Genomic DNA, 20,089 nt, shown 5'->3' with positions numbered 1-20,089 from the left:
AACTGTTGTATTTTCTTTCAAGATGCAAATGATTATAATAGCCTTGTTTTCCTTTCTTCAATCTCACAGAAAGAAGGCGAGGCATTCAAGGTTGAGTTTTTTCAGCCATTATATTTTTCCTGAGTTTTAATCCTTCTCAGTCACTAGCTTGCCAGAAGTCCATCATTTCCAAAACCCTGAACCCAGGATATCTGGCTTGAGATCCATTCTGCCTGTGTATATCCTCACCTACATATTTTTTACAGTTGGGATCTATCTAGATGTTCTTTGGTGACCATAGCAACAGCAGGAAAAGCCTGCCCACTCTTGCTATGTTCCCTCCTGCCAACAGTTTTGCCTTCTGGAAGGAGCTATCTTGGATTAATTAATAAGGAGGTATAATGAAAAAAAAGATACTTGTACTGTGATTGTGTCATGATATATGGCTGTGAAGTACATAAATGTGAGAATTTCTATGGATAGGGCAGAGATAATATTGTGTTTGTATGAATACGTGTTCCCATCTCCTTCACTTCAAGTTATTATTGTAAGATCTTTGTTAACCTGGTACAAATTCATAGTACAAGCAGAGTGGTTTAGATAGAACCCAACATTAAAGCATAGTAATAGTATATTTCCCAATAATTTTAATTTGCTTTATTTCTACCATAACAGAAAAAACAATGGCAAGTAAGAAGAAAGAAATTCAACTACAGGTATCTTGTTCTGTTAGTTCAATTAGGCAACCGTTCTTTAGATAAGCAAACAAATTGAGGAAATAATGTTTTCTATATGTTTATACTATAGGCAGTAATACTCAATCAAACACAATGGGATGAGATGCTGCTAAATAAAGGTCTAACAGGTACTTTTTCTTTGTCTCTGTACTTCTTATATATTGCTTACATGATGTACTTTTGGCACATTTGTGTTTCACTTTGTGTATCAAATGCAAGCAATTTGCAAGTACATCCTTGTTATAAATTTGGAATGGAACCTCCCCTCCATCTTTGGTAATTTCAAATTGCCTAACCCATCCCTGCAGTTCCAGCTCTTTCAGCACCAAAGAAAAATTTATGCTTGATACAAAGGGGAACTTTCCTAAACCTAATTATCAACAGAATTAGAACAAGGAAAGAAAGGCATAAGGTTTTTTTCCCCTGTGTATCATTATTACAATCTCCTGGAATTGGTTATTTTAATTTTAAACAAATTAGATACAAATATATATTTAGGAAAGCTCACATGTACTTTGCATGTCTAATATCTACTGTGCACCTAGAACAGTGGTGGCGAACCTATGGCACGCATGCTAGAGGGGGCACTCAGAGCCCTCTCTGTGGGCACACATGCCATCGCCCCAGCCCCACCTCTCCATGGCCCCCTCCTCACCAGCAGCCCCCCTAGAGGAGAGTCGCCCCCAGGCGCAGCCCACATGGAGCAGCACAGCCAAGGACATAGCCGGGCAACAGGGACAAGACTCCGCCCTCGCACCCCATAGCATGCAGATGATGCTGTGGGGTGTGGGTGAAGGGCATGGCTGCCATGGTGCTTCAGGGCTGCCTGGGTCATCTGCTGTGGTGTGACATGGAGGCAGTGCGTGGCCCTGTGGGCTGGTGGGGCAGGGGGTGGGTGGGGGCGGAGCAGGCAGGGCGGGAGGCAGAGTGGGGGTGGGGTGGTTTTTGGCACTCAGTCTCTAAAAGGTTCGCCATCACTGACCTAGAAGAAAAAAGATAGCAAAGTATAGGACAGGACAAAATAAAGCAAAATAAAATTCTCAAGGGACATGTAACTTTAATATATTTAAATACTTTTTAAACATTTAAATCTAAATTCCGTCAACAAATAGCCTTTCTATGCTCCTAATTAATTCTCTCTACAACTTTGTCAATTTTCAGTTTTCCATCCCTTTAATACTGAGTGACTTCTCCTTTTAGAATTAAATTCAGAAACTCATGTAAGCTATTTCTGTGTAATTTTTCAAACTAATATGATGCTGCAGAAATCAATTGTTGAAGATTTTATCATTTCTTTTCACCAGTGAGCTGTTTTGACAACTAGGGGAAATGATGAGGAACAGGTGAGGGGAAGGATCTCTCCCCCCCCCCCGGATTTTGCCTGATCTGTTGTTAGTTAAATGCACCTCTATACTTAACAAATAAAGAAAAAATCTTGTTCCACTCTCTCTTTTTTCATGCTTCCCTCTTTTCAAGCCGTAGATTAGGTAGAAGTGACATTTTTCTTAATAAATCTAATTTTAATTCAAACAGAATGAATTCTTCCAACATTCACTGATAATTGGGCTAAACCCATGCTCTGTATTCAGGACAACTACATTATGAGCATTTGATTTGTTTTACAATCTTGGTATTCTCTCCACATTCTGCATATGTTCAGAAATCCACCTTCTAAGAAAGGCTTCTGCTGATTTCAAATCGCCAAACCCGTCCCTGCAGTCCCAGCCCTTCCAGTCCAAAAGAGGTCTCCCCCCATCATTATTACAATCTCCAGGAGTTGGTTATTTTAATTTTAAACAGATTAGGTACAAATATATATTTAAGATATAATTTGAGCTTAAACCTCTTACACAGCAGCCAGTGCCTAATCTAGTTTAGACTGTTAATGTAGCTGGGCTGTATTAACTGAGGAATAGAATCAAGATCACGTGAAGTGTTAATACCATTTTACAACGCCTTGGTAAGGCCACACTTGGAATACTGCATCCAGTTTTGGTCACCATGATGTAAAAAAGATGTTGAGACTCTAGAAAGAGTACAGAGAAGAGCAACAAAGATGATTGGGGACTGGAGGCTAAAACATAGAAGGAACGGTTGCTGAAAAGAAGGACTAGGGGTGACATGATAGCAGTATTCCAATATCTCAGGGATTGCCACAAAGAGGAGGGAGTCAAGCTATTCTCCAAAGCACCTGAAGGTAGGGCAAGAAGTAACGGATGGAAACTAGTCAAGGAGAGAATCAACCAAGAACTAAGGAGAAACTTCCTAACAGTGAGAACAATTAACCAGTGGAACAGCCTGCCTCCAGAAGCTGTGGATTTTCCAACACGGAAGTTTTTAAGATGAGGCTGGACAGCCATTTGTCCGAAATGGTGTAGGGTTTCCTGCCTGAGCAGGGAGTTGGACTTGATGACCTTCAAGGTCCCTTCCAACTTTATTATTATTATTATTTATTGTGTTGGTTAATTGCATAAGACAGAATGCCAAGATCCTAGTGAATACTTGATGCGATTCTGTGAGATTCTATGGTAGCGCTTATCAATCTTGGCAATTTTAAGATATGTGGACCAACTACAGAATTCCCCAACCAACATGCTGGCTGGGAATGCTAGGAGTTAAAATCTATAAATCTTAAAGTTGCCAAAGTTGAAAAAATACTATTCTAGAGCAACCTCAAGATGTATTAGATGTACCTGCCGAAATTACTCTTCTTATTTCAAACGATTCCTGTAAAATTGGGAAAGGTCTTTTTTAATGACCTAAATGCAACAATATTGAGATTTATTTGGCAAGGGAAGAAAGCATGAATTAAAGAGAAAATGTTACAAGAAGCTAAAAACAGTGGAGGATTTGGACTCCCGGATTGGAGATTATATTATCAAGCAGCCATTTTACCATGCCTTAAAGAATGGATAATGCTGAGAAACAAAAGACTACTGTACCTAGAGAGGCATGACCTACAAATTGGTTGGCATGCCTTTCTGTGGCACGGAAAAAATAAAACACAGAGATACTTCCAAAACCACACTATAAGGAATGTACTTTGTTTAGAATGGGAAAGAATAAAACAAAAAATCTATATTAAAATACCTGAATGGCTTTCAACGATGGAAGCTTTCGCTTACCCAAATTTAATTAACTATGACAAAGTCGTCACTTAAAAACATATTCTGGACAACGAAGAAAAATTGAAAGATAGGCAAGACTTACAATAACAAGGTATTGACTTAGCATGGTGGCCCTATTTGCAAATTCAAACAAGATATGAAAAAGATGCAAAGACAATGGGATTTTATAAAGAACAGGTAGAATTTGATCAAATACTTTTAAAAACAGATGAAAACCTGATTAAGAAACTTTACAGATTTCTTCTAAATTTGAAGATGGAAGAAGAACAAGTAAAAGAAACAATGATAACATGGGCAAAAAACTTTGGATATTCTATAGATTTAGAAGATTGGCAAAAGTTATGAGATAGAAACATTAAACTGACTAAAGCAGCTTCATATAAAGAAAATTTGTATAAAATGTTTTATAGATGGCACATGACATCAGTAAGACTAGTGAAAATGTTTAAAAACACTTTGAATAACTGATGAAAATGTAAACAAAAGCCAGGTACCTACTACCATACCTGGTGGGTATGCCCTAAAGCTAAGGTGACCAATTTTTTTACAATGAAAAGGAGGACACAAATAAATTGAAGAAAAAAATATCATAAAAGCTGGCCTGGCCCATGGAAGGTCAACCGCCCACCGCGCCCCTGCCCACAGCTGCCCCTCCAGCACTGCTGCCACGCCATGTAGAACAGGCCCCGCGGCTCCCAAAGCACCAGCCGTGCCAGCTCCGGCCCTGGGAGGCAGCCCACTGTCGACATACCCTGCCTGCAGCTGCCCCGCCAGCATCACTGCCCACCCTGCGCAGCCCCATGTAGAGAGAGCCTGCAGTTCCCACAGCACAGGAGGGAAGCCAGCCGCTGCTGCCCCTCACATCACCGCCCGCAGCACCCCGCCGCCCCTGACTCTTGTGCCCGCATCCATTATTGCCCTAGCAGAGCCAAAGATTAAGAGAAACTTATTGCTCCAGTCTCCTCCAGGTATCTTCAGAACTAACTAGGAGATAGTGTAGTTGGGTAGCAGGGAGGGGTGCAAAGTTCCTGCCAATTCGCCTTCGCTGCAGACAACTTGCATGTGCAAAGTTTGCCAGCTGGGTGTTTTGACGTGCTCAGCAGCAATTCCTATTGGCTTTCAAAAGCCAATGGGGGAGTAGCACAGCTCATGCAAAAGTTGAAAAAAAACATCAAAAAAGATGCCGGAACGCCATTCTGAGCGTTCTATGAGAAAAAAAGCCCTGCAGATTAGTCTTCAAATATCAAAAAGGAGGACATGTAGGAGGACACTTTTCAAGTGAGGACAGACCTTACAAAAGGAGGACTGTCCTCCCTAAAGGAGGACGGTTGGTCACCTTATTAAAGCGGAAAAAAATTGGCTTAAGATTCATAAATGGTTGGAAAAGATGACTAAAATACAGATAGAATTTAAACCAGAATCGTTTTTGTTAGGAATACCAGGAGCCAAGTATGAGAAGGAGAATGAGTATTTAATATTGCATATATTGACAGCAGCAAGAATAGCATTTGCCCAATACTGGACAATAGTCTGTTTGCTAAAGCTTGAAAATGTTAATGTTAATGGGAGGTAACCCCATTGTTGTTCCTATCTTTGTCCCAATCCTAACCCTGATCCCCACCCTGAACCTCAACTCCCATACTGACCCCATCCCTTTCCTAACCTTATAAAACTGAATAAAACTTTATTTAAAAAAGATGTATCAGATCTATTAAATCTTTCTCACTGCTTATCTTGGAGAAAAATTAAGTGAAATGATTGTAGGAAATTCTGGGAGTTGAAGTCTATATATCATAAAGTTGTGAAGACACCACATTAAAGGCAAAAATAGATAAAATTAAAATCAATTAACCTCAGTCAATTTTCTCTCACTAGAATTTTGTCTTTTGATCAGTATTTCTGGAAATAGTTTTCTTTCTTTTTCTTTTTTTTTTTTTTAAAAAAAATCAGGTTCTGCAGACTGAAAAAGTTTTAAAAACCCTGCTATAGGTATGTTGGATTATTTAGCTCACCATTTCCTGAGATATCCATTTTAAAAAGTATTCTGGATACAATAAAGCAGGAAACAGGTTTAACCTCCACTAAAATATATATTGCTTTATGTTAAGGAGGAATTGTGCAATAAACAATTGCATTCATTAGAAGTCTGATAGTTATTAAGCCTAAATCACTTGCTGATCTTTGGAATAGGGCTTTGAAGAATTGCAAATGCACCCTTTCTGTCCATATTGATGTATGATTTTATTTTCTGAAAATCTTAATGTACGTATTATTTCAATTTGTGATCATATCCACATTTTATCCATGGGTAAGAGTTTCAGCAAGGGAATCTGTATTATTAATTTTTTTAAAATAGGAATTTATGTTATCTTTCTATGTTTTATCAGTGGTAGATGTTTATCAGGCATGGTGTGGACCTTGCAAAGCTGTAGTAAACTTGTTTAGGAGGCTAAAAAATGAATATGGTGAAGATAATCTTCTACATTTTGCTGTGGTAAGAATCTGGATAATCAACCAGCTTTTTCTAAACTAGCACCCTCCCTATGAGTTGGATTTCAGTTTCCATACCTCCAATGTTAAGTACTTTCTCATACTAAATACTTTGTGATATTAATACCTCAATTGACCAACAGTCTCATTTTGACAGGGAGATTATTGAAAATATTATTATTAAAAATTCCATAACAAGCTGAAATTGGGAAGAGGGAATTTAAGACACACAATAGCTTTGTTATGCCCTAGCGATGAGGTGAGGTGATTGAGTGACAAAGAACCTGGCTAACCATCCCAATTTAATAAATTTAGTCCATTTAATGAGTTTCATTACACTCAAAGATATTTTTCACATTTTGGGCAAACAAGAAATGGGCTAGAAATTGGCTAAAACAGGGCTTCTTGATGATACATAGATTTTGAAACTTGCGAAAGGTGAAAGGGTGAGCTGTTGTAGGTAAGAAGGGGAATAAAAAAATAAATACTAGAGGTTAGCCTAGATTTACAATGGATGTGTCACAATCATACATATATTATCCAATCTAAAATTATTTAAAGCATTTAGAATTATATGAAATTTGGGTCTGATTTACCCATAATTAAGGTGTTTTGTTTTGTTTTTTTACTATGAGTAGGATAGCAAAATTAAATAGCAGAACAACAGATCGCTTGTCCTTGGGTAGGTCAATCATATCCATTTCTTTAGCTTTGTTTTTTTCAGTGGCAACTACAATAATTAAAATGATGGGATTAATTTTCATTGGGATTCTGCAATAGAAACAAGAAAAAGAAACAATAGACTAAACCAAAACTCTCAATAAATAGGACTAACGAATATTGACTGCAAAAAATCAGGGTGACCAATACATAGTTCAAAGAATGAGTTTATACCTCTTTGCTTCCATCTACTGGATTTAGATATTGCAGCCCAAGTTCTAGTAAAGCTATAATAAACCACAATAGAGACTCATATGGTAATTGTTACTGTACAACATGACTTAGGAGAAAAAATATAGCAGATGTATTTGTGTATTATTCATTTAAGGCAGAGGCTGATAGTGTGGTGACCCTGCTCCCATTTAAAGAGAAATGTGAACCTGCTTTTGTCTTCTGTCTGGTAAGTGCACCATAATGGGGATGGGAAAAGAGCTTTGCGTAGGGTTAAGTGTGTGTAATAACATATGATGTTTTTTTGAGTCATGTTGAAATATACAAAAGGAGAACAGTAATTCAAAATGGCTGGAATCTTCTGTATCACATATTTATAGAACTGTATATGGGAATATTTGTGCATGCAAATCTCTTGCTATTGTCGTACCCCGGTGTCTCACAATTCTAGCCCTTATTCCGCTGCCTTTAGCACAATAATCCTAATAAGAAAAGGGTTTCAGAGAACAAAATCCTGTAATAATCAACAAAGTATGATTCCAGGTATAATTCAAAGTGCTGGTTGTCATCTTTAAAGCCCTTCATGGCTTGGAAAGGGCCATCTCTTCTCAGTTACATCTACTGATCCACCAAAGCAGACAGTCGGGGAATGTTGTGGGTCTCCACTCCAAAAGAGGTACATCTTTTCCATGATGGGTCCTTCCCTTTGAAACTTCATCACCACAGAGATGAGACTAGCTCCCACTTTGATACTATTTCTCAAGGCCCTGAACACCTAGTTTTACCAATGGGCCTGGGAAATCCAGAATGGGATGGAGCCCATCAAGTGGCTTGTCTATGGAGATTCTCATCATCCAAGTCATAGTTATCTCAAAGATGCTTTTTCACAAGGCAAGTGGACTTTCTTGTTTTTCTTTGAAGACATTTCACTTCTTGTCCAAGAAGCTTCTTCAGCTCTAACTGGATGATGGGGAGTAAGTGGGCAGCCATATAAATTCTCTAAATAAATAAACCAAACAGGTAAGTGAACATTTATATGCATGGATCTAGAGTTGCACAATTTAAGTGATTTCTCCACTTTCGTTACTCAACTGAAATATATATATATATATCCAAGCCATTTTCAGGAGAGTTAATTTTCCCTTCCCTATGAATATGATTTCCTGCCCTCTATGTATAATTCCCCACTTTCTCCTTTTCCAAAAGATACCTGTTTGAAAGAGATATTTACAAGTAGGGAGGAAAAAATTAATTCTTCATGCAGCAGCTGGATCTCTCTGAAATTCTGTTCTCATATATATATACATGTCTTCTACAATTAATTACTGAAGAAGTCTTTCATTAACTTTAATGGGTTTTTCTGAAGTTTATTTGCAGAATTAAGCTAACTGAGAGCTGAACTGACTATATCTTATGTGCAAGACTGTATAATTCTGGACAAGTACTAGATAATAACAATTGGCCAGAGTTTCTATATCTCTTCAATGACATCCAATGGTTTTCTGGAGTATTACATCCTTGATATAATTATGTCAGCTATTCAGGTTAGATCAAGTCAGGAAATAGGCTATTGGTAGTACTCGTATTACCACCATTTGTTTAACAATAGTTAGTCCAGGACTAACTGTACATTGAAATAATTTAATTATACTTTATTGAAATAGGCTGTAATAATAGAATTTTTCAAGTCTGACTGTGTTTTACTTTCCATACCTGTTATATTCCAATTAATTAAGGAAGAGCTTTGAATCAATTCCCTAATACTATCTTTCTTCCTAGGACACAGGTCGGCAATCTGCGGCTCCGGAGCCGCATGCGGCTCTTTGAGCCTTCCCCTGCGGCTCCCAGCCTCCTCTGCCTTTGCAGAGAGAGACAGAGACAGAGAGAGGAATTGCGCTTCCCTGCTTTTCTCTCTCTCTCTCTCTCTCTCTCTCTGTGTGTGTGTGTGTGTGTGTGTGTTTGTGTGTGTGTGTGTGTCTATATAAAAAAAAGAGAGTGCACTCACAGTGTTCTCCGAGGAGCTGAAAAGCTTACTGGGCGGAGCTCTTCCCTTTGCTGCATCTCTGCAGGAAGCAGGAAGGGCAGGAGAGAGCTAGCTAGCCCAGCTAGGCTGACTCAGGAATTCTGGGAGTTGAAGTCCATGAGTCATAAAAGAGACGAGGTTGCCTACCCCTGATCTTGTTGGACAACAGCCTGAAGCTTGTCAGGTGAGCAGCAGATAGGAGAGGGGGGGAGAGAGAGAGAGAGAGAAAGAGAGAGAGGGAGAGAGAGAGAGAGAGAGGAAAGAGAGAGAGAGAAAGAAAGAGAGCGGGGGAAGAGGAGTGGCAGACCAAGGGCAGATAGAGAAGGAGAGAGAGAGAGAGAGAGACCCTTTTGACATCTAAAATGAAGATAACACTGTATATATCCTTTTTTTACGTGTGTGTGTGTGTGTGTGTGTGTATGTATATATATATATACATACATACATATACATATATATACACACACACATACATACACACACGCAAACACACACACACAAACACACACACACCTATAATAAAGGTAAAAAAGGATATATGCAGTGTTATCTTCATTTTAGATATCAAAATGGTTTTGCGGCTCCCAGTGTTTTGTTTTTGGTGGGAAACGGGTCCAAGTGGCTCTTTAAGTGTTTTGGGTTGCCTACCCCTGTCCTAGGACTTAAGGAATGTTTCAGCGGTCTTTGCTTATATAACAGTTTTTGTATGTTTCCCTCTAGGTCATATCCCTGATTCTATAGAATTATGAATGAAAGAATGTATGTGAGAGTAGCTGAATGCAAGATTGTAATATAAATAGTGATACAGTCAGATAAGAATACATACAGGCTTAAATTAGGTGATTCAACCTTAAGTCTAAAGTAGAATATATAATGAGTATATTTGTTTTTTAGGATGGCAAGATAATAGATATTGTAAGAGGAGCAAATGGACCTCTTCTAAACAGAAAAGTAATAGAACTAATTGAACTGGAAAGAAAAATTGTAGCCGGAGAAGTGAAAAGACCAGAGGTAACTTCTTATTTGGCTGTTTATTATTCTCATCTCTATGGGCGGTATGTGTCTTCCTCAAATTTAGGTCCTTTACCAGAAGCCTGCAAGTTTAAAGATTCTGTGCAGTATTTTAGCTGTTCCAAGCCCTGTACTCTTCTGGACAGAGAGTTCTGATGTTGTTCCTGTGTTCCCAGTGTAGGAGTCACAGCTCCAAGTGCTCCTACCATGACTGGGACAATTTTAGCCTTTACTTTCCAAATCCTCTCCAGATCCTCCTTCAGACCCTGATACTTTTCCAGTTTCATAAACTCCTTCTTCCTGATGTGGCTGTCCCTTGGCTCTGCTACATATATAAACACAACTGTCTTTTGTGTACTACCACAATGTTAGGTTGATTGACCAATACCTGCCTGTCCATCTGCATCTGGAAACCCAGAGGATCTCAGCTATGTTATTCTCAATGATCTTTTGTAGAATCTCTTATCTGGCTTTGGGAGTGTAGCCTATTCAGATGTCTCTGTACATAACATCAGCTACTTAATGTATGCTATTTCTGCCTGCATCTTACACTCTGCCATTATGTGTTGGGCTGGCTTTGAGGCTTCTCTGCATAATTTGCACCTTAAGTCTCTTTAGCATGGTAGAGCCCAGCTTTTATGGATCTGATACTTAGTGCCCATTCTTATTAGTACCTCAGTGTTTCTTTAGACCAGCTCTTTCAGCCATTGGTAAGATTTTCCAGTGTCAGCCAATTCAGCTATCTGCTGATGGTATAATACATCCCATGCAGAAACTTGTCTTGACATAGTACTTCCTCTGCTTGATCTTCCTCCCATGTCTGCTCTGCCTCAGGTATTCTCTCAGCAGGTAATCTTGGTATTTGCTATGTAGCTTTCTATTAATTCCATCCCATCTGCATTAACTACTTTCTATTGACTATCATTCAGCCACATATCTCCAACTGAATGATATTCCAATGTCCTTATTGTAGATTAGCAACAGATGGATCAGTGTGTCAATGTCTCATTCACTCTTAGCATATAGCATATATAAAGAAAGCATGGATGATAGTATTTCAACTTTTGAACTTATATGTATATTTAGTTTTTGTTATTATCTTGTCGGGGGGATTTAAACCTATGCAAAACAGCAGGAGGGACAGTGGGTCACCTTGGTATGTGCTGCATTTGATGACTTGGTGTGTCTAGTCTAGTGAAAAGAAGGACTAGGGGTGATATAATAGCAGTGATCCAACATCTAAGCAGCTGCTACAAGAAAAGGGGGTCAACATATTCTCTAAATCAGGCGTGTCAAACTTGTGACATCACATGACGTCACACAACATATCGGGCCAGTTTTGCCATTGCCAGCAATGGGGTTGGTGCAGCTTCCTTGGGACGCATCCGGCCCGCAGGCTGGCAGTTTGACACCCCTGCTGTAAATCACCTAAAGGCAGGACAAGAAGCATGGGTGGAAACTAATCAAGGAGAGAACCAACTAAGGACAAATTTCCTGACAGTGAAACAATTAACCAGAGAAATAGCCTGCCTTCAGAAGTTATAGGTGCTCCATCACTGGAGGTTTTTAAGAAGAGATTGGATAGCCATTTGTCTGAAATGGTATAGGGACCTGCTTGGGTGGAGGGTTGGAATGAAGGACCTCCAGGGTCTTTTACAACTCCATTATTCTATTCTATTCTGCTATTTTTTCTATGATTGTGTATCCATTCCATCAAGCCCAAAGTTCAGAATGATATAGGATCTCCTGCCATGGATGGGGGATTGGACTAAAAGATCTCCAAGGTCCTTTCCAATACTTTTATTCTATTTTCTATGTCCAGGCCAGGTGCTATCCAGCTTTTCATGTTGATCATCCACTCATGCTGGGTATTTGCTACTCTGATGGTGACTGGGAGATTGTGGAGGTTTGTTCTCAGGTCCTACAGTCACTTTGGCTGGTCTTATGTGTTTTCTCTTTTTCCCATGTGTTCTTCCAATACTATTCAGTTTTTTGTGTTGGTGGCTCTGTTGTTACTATGTTGTTGCACTGCTGATGGGAGTACATCTTGGATAGTTTTTGGAGAATCAGGCATTTATCTTCTTGACCTCTGCCTACCTAGTGTATCTCCTTAGCCTGGTAGCTATTGCTGTGAGTCATTGTTTAGTGGCTTATGGGATTTCAGATGGAGTCAGATTCTTATATTTCTTCAATAGCTGAGTCTTACCTTTAATCTATACACCCATCTATAGTTCCCCCAGCTGAGTAATTTCTCTCCAAACTGTCTTGATTTTAGCCTTTAATTTTATTTTCCAGGTGACAATGATGGTGGTGGTGGTATGTACAGCTGATCTATATTGTGTAGCCAAGCATCTCCAAGATTACATATGCTATAGTGTAAACAAGTTCATCCTTTAAGTTATGGTGGTAACAGTGATATTTATGATGACGCTATTGGCATATTCTAACATCCTATCTAATGGTACTTCTCCACTGAGTCTTGATAACCAGTCTTGAGGATTGACTGTAGCTAGTTTATCCAGGAATGTATGCCTCATATCACTTGCCATGCTCTGAAGATAGCAGTGATGTTCCAGCTTCAAGTGTTGCTTTATTCTGTATCTTTTTGAATCTGAGATGTAATGAGTTTCTTTTCTGGGTCTTCTTGAGTCTGGGATGTAATGAGAAATTGATCTGTCTCAAGTTATGGGAGCAGATGATTGCTCAATATGTTGAAGTGTTGAATAACAAGATGTTTCTTAGCTAATATGGTTGCAGGTCTTCTGTTGATCCACTTTCCTCATATCCACATTTCCCTCATATATCCCCTCTTGTTAGGACTACTGTTATAGCAGCATTTCATCAATTCCTGGTTCTTGCTTGTCCATATATTGTAAGACTGTCTGGCAGACCTTATTAATCCAGGCAATATCCAAGCCAGCATAATTCTTTTAGTTTGTGACACTGTTATATGAGATAAGCAGATGAAGTATTAGGGGTCTTTGCCCAAGAACAACAACTGGTAAAGTAGGTACTAGCCAGGTTTCAATCCCTGGTCTCCCATTAAAGATAGCACTCATCCTCTATGCTTATCTTATGCTTATATCTGTTTATTTTATGCTCATCTTATATTTTTATTGCTTTCCTATTAGCATATTTCTCTGTGACAAACCACTTTGGAAACAAAAGGAACTTTCATGAGCAGAAACCCCTCCCTTCCCATCTATTCTGCACCAATGTCAGATACAATTAAACCAGACTTTTTAATTGAATAAATCATATTGGCAATAAAGGTAATTTACAGATTGTTTGAGAACAGTAAAATAGAATAAGGCTATTAGCATTGTACTAGTGATTCCAATTTAGATAGATAATCCTATTAGTGCTATTTAAAGAAGACCATTCCAATGTACTATCAGTTTGTGTATAGGGCCATATAATAGAAGTGAATACACATAGCACAGGGTTGAAATGTGAAGTCCTTGGTGCTCTCTGAGCTTGTTTGTTACCTTGTAGACATTTCTAATCAAGACATGAAGCATCTGCAAACAACCGACCAAGCTTAAAGAGCACCCAGGACTCCATAGCTCCATACAAATTAACAACAGCAGGCTAAGCTTATAATTAAAGATAATGTCTCTCTGGATAATAATATATAAACATCTACAGCAAGATATTTGCCATTGACTTCTTCCAGGATGTTTGTTAGTTTCATTTTACTTTCCAATTTAGCCTCTGAGACTAATCTGGGATTCTCTGCTGATTTCTCATCCAGTTACTTACCAGGTTTTAGCTTTTTCAAGATGAACAGAAATCAGCAGCAAATTTGCAATTAGCACAATTCTAATAACATAAAATATATTCTTTGAAAGGTGTAATACCAAGATAGGCATATTTTGCATGGAGTTGCTCTGATATCAATGAAACTTAGTCAGATCAAATCAAGCTTTATTATGATCAAAGACCAGCATAAGGAGGATGGCATATAAGGAATTTAAAAGCATAAAATACAAAATTCAAAAATAAAATTACTTAAAAAGCTAAAAATACTTTTTTAAAAATCTAAAAAGAGTTTAAAAGAAGTGTGAGAACAATAAATGAGCATAAAAAGGATGACAAATCAAATCTAGCACAATACAACAACATTCCATAATGATAATCTAGGTGCCCATTAAAACTATTGGTTTTAATGAACACCTTAAATATAATTATGGAGTGTTTTGTATAATGATAAATTTGATTTGTCATGCTTTTTATGCTCATTTATTGCTCTCATACTTAATACCTCTACCCCCCACTCTCCCCAATATTTGTTGTTGTTGTTAGTTGCAAAGTTGTGTCCGACCCATCATGATCCCATGGACAACGTTCCTCCAGGCCTTCCTGTCCTCTACCATCTTCTGGAGTCCATTTAAGCTCACACCTACTGCTTCAGGGACTCCATCCAGCCACCTCATTCTCTGTCGTCCCCTTTTTCTATTGCCCTCAATCTTTCCCAGCATGAGGCCCTTCTCCAGTGAGTCCTTCCTTCTCATTAGGTGGCCAAAGTATTTGAGTTTCAACTTCAGGATAGCATTTACTGGAACTTTCACTAAATTGTGAAAAGAGGGAAGTTCCCCAGAAACTCCCATCTAATGTAATTTTCATTCCTTTTGTTTTTCAGTTTCAAAAAAAAAACATTTTTGGTTGATCCTCCAATGTCAAATATCCTTTGATCCTAAATTCAATACATTTAAATTGTTAATGAGTTGCTTATAATTTATGAGTTATTTGAAATCATTGGCTTTAGCCAGGAAGGATCCTGTGACAGCTATCAGTGTTCTAGGATACTGTTTCTCAACTTTAGGAACTTTAAAATTATGCACTTCAAGCAGGCTGAGGAATTCTTGAACTGACATCCACAAATCTTAAAATTGTCGAAGTTGCCAACAATTTTCTAGGCAATCCTTGTCCAGCATAATAATGCAAATGGACCACCAGGAGAGAAGAGAAGAAGGGAAAAATGAAGCAAATTCAGCTATGGATTCCTGGCCTGAAATCAATGGCTAAAAAAGAGATGTGTTTTCTTAATGACTGTCTGTCAATGGAAAGGCACACTGCTCTAAAGAGGCTGTTCTATGAAGAAATTTTCCATTGTTCATCAATAGCAGCCAACAGAAATTCAATATGGAACTCAGGCAAGAATGATTCATCTTTCCAGGTTGATCTCAAGAAATACACTAGAAGGAAATATAGGCTTTGCCTGCTTAGTTGGGAAAGGCAGAGGTTAAAAATCATATTTTTTTTCTCTTGTCAGCTTCCTTCTGGATGAAATAATGATTCTCCTTTGTATTCCTCTTTGGCGTACCAGTGCCTATTTATCTAAGAAGCAACCTGGATAAAAACCATTTAAGGATAATAAAGGGTGCCAGTCTCTCAACTGCACTGACAGAAGTGCGGTCTACTTTCCATTTTTTCCTTTCCTGTTGATAAAATTTTGCTGGTGGCATGCCATTTCTGCTATTTCACTCCTTGGAGGTTCATATAAGAAAATTCTAGTTGATTTTATTTTATATTTTGAAAACTGTGAAAACCTCGTTCCTGTAGAAAGCATTTTAAAATTAAAACATATTAAGTCAGATTAGATGTAGAAACTAATAACTACCATACAGACCTTTTAAATAAATTCCACCAGACAATGTAAATATTTATTTTTAGATGCCAGAACTCATGTTTATAGAAGAAAAAGAATCAGAAGAAGAACCTGAAGAAGAAGAAGCTGGAGGTAAGTCTTACTCTATGAAAGCTATGGGATAGCAACATAGTTATACAGTTGTTCATAAACAGGATGGACTGTTTGAAATATTTTGGTGCAAAAAATTTTGTAACAGCAAATACTTGTCAACCATCCCATTTGGCACTTTCAACAAAAGAAACTCCTGCCTCTTTAGATCGACCAAGAGTGTTGCTTTGTTGAAAAATCCATGTAGACAAAAGCAAAGTCAGTTCTGGGATTTTCATGCAAAAACACACCTAGATAACTCCCTTCTTCGCCTCTGGGCCTACCACAATTCATAGTTCACCAACTGAGTTCAATTATTTTGCTTTGGGAAAAACCTTCTCCTCCAGTCAAACATTCTTTATGACTTGGCCTTGGTAGATAATGTTTCTCCGGCAACAGAAGACTCTCTTACATTCCATAGCCTCCCCCACCCTTAGGAATTCAACACCCTCCCTCTGTAAATGTTCGGCAAAGCTGTGAGTGAAATCAGGTGCAAGCAACTATGAACTTGAGTCAGGTTTGACAATATTGTAGGTTTTAGGATGACATCCATAGAGGAGTCAAAGATTGTGGATGTGATCAAAGAGCCATTTTTAAAATATACATCATGCACATGATTGATTGATTGAGTGGGTGAGTGCGAGTGAGTCAGTGAGTGAATCAGTGATTATGTGGCATGATATTATTATTGACTTTTAATGACCACATAGATATTTTTTCCCTTGATTATCTATCCCCATTCTGGTTCTTATGCTCTTCCAATAGCACTGCCATTGCCACTGAGTCTATCCACCTTGCTCTTCTTCTTTCTCATTCCACCTTTACCAGCAGTCACACTTTCTCCAGAAACCTAAGCCTTCATATAGTATATATAAAATAGAATAATTTGAGCATGATTATTTGTGCCTCAAGTAAGAATTATGGATTGATTTATTTGATGATTCACTGATTTGTTTTCTTGGCTCTCCACTGTATACTTAGGAATCTTCTCCAGCACAAACTTCAAAAGAATTAATACTTTTCCTAGCTTGTGTCTTCCAAGTGCAACTTTTGTTTCCGTAGAGTATCATAGAGAATAACAGGGCTTGCAGTGTTTGGATTTTTGTAGTTATAGACACATGGTAGCATCTGAATATCCTTTCCAAGACCTTCATACCAAGTATTAGTTTGTGGTCCATTTCTTGACTGCTTGTAGTACATTTACTATTGATGTTTGATCCTAAAAGGCAGACCACTTCTATATCTTCCTTGTCAGTTTTAAGGCTTGCTTGCTTGCTCATTCATTCATTCATTCATTCATTCAATTTATTGGCCATCCATCTTGCCATGGTGCTTCTGTTTTTAATAATAATAATAGTAGTAGTAAAGTTGGAAGGGACCTTGGAGGTCATCTAGTTCAACCCCCTGCTCAGGCAGGAAACCCTACACCATTTCAGACAAATGGCTGTCCAGTCTCTTCTTAAAAACTTCCAGTGTTGGAGCATTTACTGCTTCTGGAGGCAAGCTGTTCCACTGATTAATTGTTCTCACTGTCAGGAAGTTTCTCCTTAGTTCTAGGTTGCTTCTCTCCTTGATTAGTTTCCACCCATTGCTTCTTATCCTGCCTTCAGGTGCTTTGGAAAATACCGTATATGTTGGCGTACAAGGGGACCCGGCCTATAAGACGACCCCCGTCTTTATCGCCGGGTCGCATTCCTAGAACGTCATCTTATACGCTGGAAACTACCAGTATTTCCGGCGTATAAGACGACTCGGCGTATAAGACGACCCCCGTCTTTGGCACCGATTTCAGTGCTCGCGGAAGTTGCCTTATACGCCGGCATTTATGGTAGCTTGATTTCCTCTTCTTTATGGCAGCCCCTGAGATATTGGAATACTGCTATCATGTCCCCCCTTGTCCTTCTCTTCGTTAAACTAGACATACCCAATTCTCGCAACCGTTCCTTATATGTTTTAGCCTCCAGTCCCCTAATCATCTTTGTTGCTCTTCTCTGTACTCTTTCTAGAGTCTCAACATCTTTTTTACATCGTGGTGACCAAAACTGGATGCAGAATTCCAAGTGTGGCCTTACCAAGGCATTGAAGAGTGGTATTAATACTTCATGTGATCTTGATTCTATCCCTCTGTTCATGCAGCCTAGCACCGTGTTGGCCTTTTTGGCAGCTGCAGCACACTGCTGGCTCATATTTAGGTGACTGTGTACTAGGATTCCGAGGTCTCTCTCACAGTTATTAACTACTGAGCATGGTGCCACCTATGCTGTACTTGTGCATTTGGTTTTTCTTTCCTAAATGTAGAACCTTGCTTTTTTCAGCATTGAATTTCATTTTGTTAGTTAGTGCCCAGTGTTCCAGTCTGTCCAGATCCTTCTGTATCTTAAGCCTGTCTTCTGGAGTGTTGGTTATTCCTGCCAGATTGGTGTTGTCTGCAAATTTGATGAGTTCCCCATCTATCCCTTCATCCAAATCATTGATGAAGATGTTGAAGAGCACTGTAATTATTTGATTACAGGTTATCCAAATTCACACACCTATATAGTTTCTGCCAAAATACAGAATTATGAATTGTGATCGGATGCTGTTTTATGGTGAGACCATACCAAAATGTCTGGCTTAAAAAATCAGATTTAAAGATACTGTTATGAAAATATGATAGTATTACTTCATATCTAGGTTACTGAAATCTGGTGTAAGAAAGCAATATATGTATGTATGTATGTATGTATGTATGTATGTATGTATATGTATATGTATATATTATATTGTGAAGATACATCATGTTTTTAGAATCCAGCCATGGTAATACATTTTCAATACCATCCTTAGCAAAATCTATCTTTCTTAAAATACAATTAGATGATTGTAAGGACCAGCCTCAACTAGATCTCCCAAGGAAGCAGAACTCTTGAAACAGGCATTGTTTTAAAAGGAACTTTTGTTGAGAGTTAGTGATAGCAGGAAGGCAAAGCAAGGTCTGAAGATTTTGCGCGTAAAAGGTTACATCAAACAGCCCATTCAAGTCTCCTCCCCCGAGTGTCCAACTGTCCATTTGAAATACAGCCAATCCATAGGTACTAGATTGTTTTGAGAACCTAGTAATTTAGTGCCCTTTCCAAGGTCTCTCTCAGTTTTGTTTCCCAACAGTCCCAGGCTCCATCATCTGGAGATAAGACAGATATTTTCAAACCACATTCCTTTCACATGGAGGGAGGGCAAAGCAGAGCAAAGCAAATACAATCCCCCTCCCAACAGAATGGCAGGCCCCCCAAAAGAATATACATAGGCATAAGCAATAAACTGTAAGTAAATCTATTTTAGAGGTCCTGACAATGATTCTAATATTGCCTCTCACAAAAAAGTCAATTTCCAATGCTTGAGAGAATTAAGAAGGAGACAACTTACTTAAGAAAGTATGGTACTTTCTTCACAAACATGTATCTATACCTGCCCATCATTGTCCCTTTAGGGTGGACAATACACAAACTGCTGTGAAGTAATAATCCAAAGAAATTAAAGGCAGGAGAAAGAGGAATCTGTGTAAAACTATTTTACCCAGCAATTATCTGGCAATTTCTAAAGTTCTCCAAACATTTTTATCCTTGCAAAGTCTCTTTACTTATACCATATCCATTCATTTATAGATTATTTATTTTGTTATTTAAATGTCTATATTCTTCATATATAACATGTTTTCCCATGAAAAAAATATTAATTTGTTAATATTAAAGACTTTTTAATAACATTTGTTGATCAGAAACGATAATACTAAATTCAAAGCTAATTAAGACTTTCTTGATCTTCTTCTCCATCCATTCAGTCTTCCTTCATATACGAGGGCAATTCAGAAATAAACCTCCATTTGAGCATGTGAGAAAAATAAGTGGGGATAGCCTATGGCACCGTGCACAGTAGTTCAGTAGGCAGTGAGGAGTGGAAGGAGAAGGTTGTGTTGCAGTTGACTCATCCACTAGATCAATTGAAAATGCACCCTGCCATATAAAATCCTGCCAAATGTGAAGTGCATGCAGTAAAACCATTCCTTTGTGCAAAAAAAAAACTTTTAGCAGCTATGATTCCTCATGAATTATGT

General features: G+C 38.3%; 1 protein-coding gene across 2 annotated transcripts in view; it reads left to right on the top strand.

Annotated features, from left to right (window-relative positions):
• Positions 1–288: 288 nt before the first annotated feature.
• NME8 (NME/NM23 family member 8) overlaps positions 289–20,089 on the top strand; it is a 52,621-nt gene continuing 32,820 nt past the window's right edge. For both annotated transcript variants that reach the window (XM_039336367.1, XM_039336368.1), the window contains exons 1-7: positions 289–375; positions 655–695; positions 787–844; positions 6,232–6,338; positions 7,383–7,454; positions 10,143–10,259; positions 15,936–16,002. In XM_039336367.1, coding sequence (XP_039192301.1) covers positions 663–695; positions 787–844; positions 6,232–6,338; positions 7,383–7,454; positions 10,143–10,259; positions 15,936–16,002 — 454 coding nt within the window. In that variant the 5' untranslated portion in view covers positions 289–375; positions 655–662. The remainder of the gene's footprint in view (positions 376–654; positions 696–786; positions 845–6,231; positions 6,339–7,382; positions 7,455–10,142; positions 10,260–15,935; positions 16,003–20,089) is intronic.

Source organism: Crotalus tigris, unplaced genomic scaffold, assembly GCF_016545835.1.
Source record: "Crotalus tigris isolate CLP2741 ecotype Arizona unplaced genomic scaffold, ASM1654583v1 scf7180000017666.379230911805:20528666, whole genome shotgun sequence".
NCBI classification, from domain to species: domain Eukaryota; kingdom Metazoa; phylum Chordata; class Lepidosauria; order Squamata; family Viperidae; genus Crotalus; species Crotalus tigris.
The sequence above is the reverse complement of the archived record's forward strand: the minus strand, read 5'-3'. Positions and strand labels throughout refer to the sequence as shown.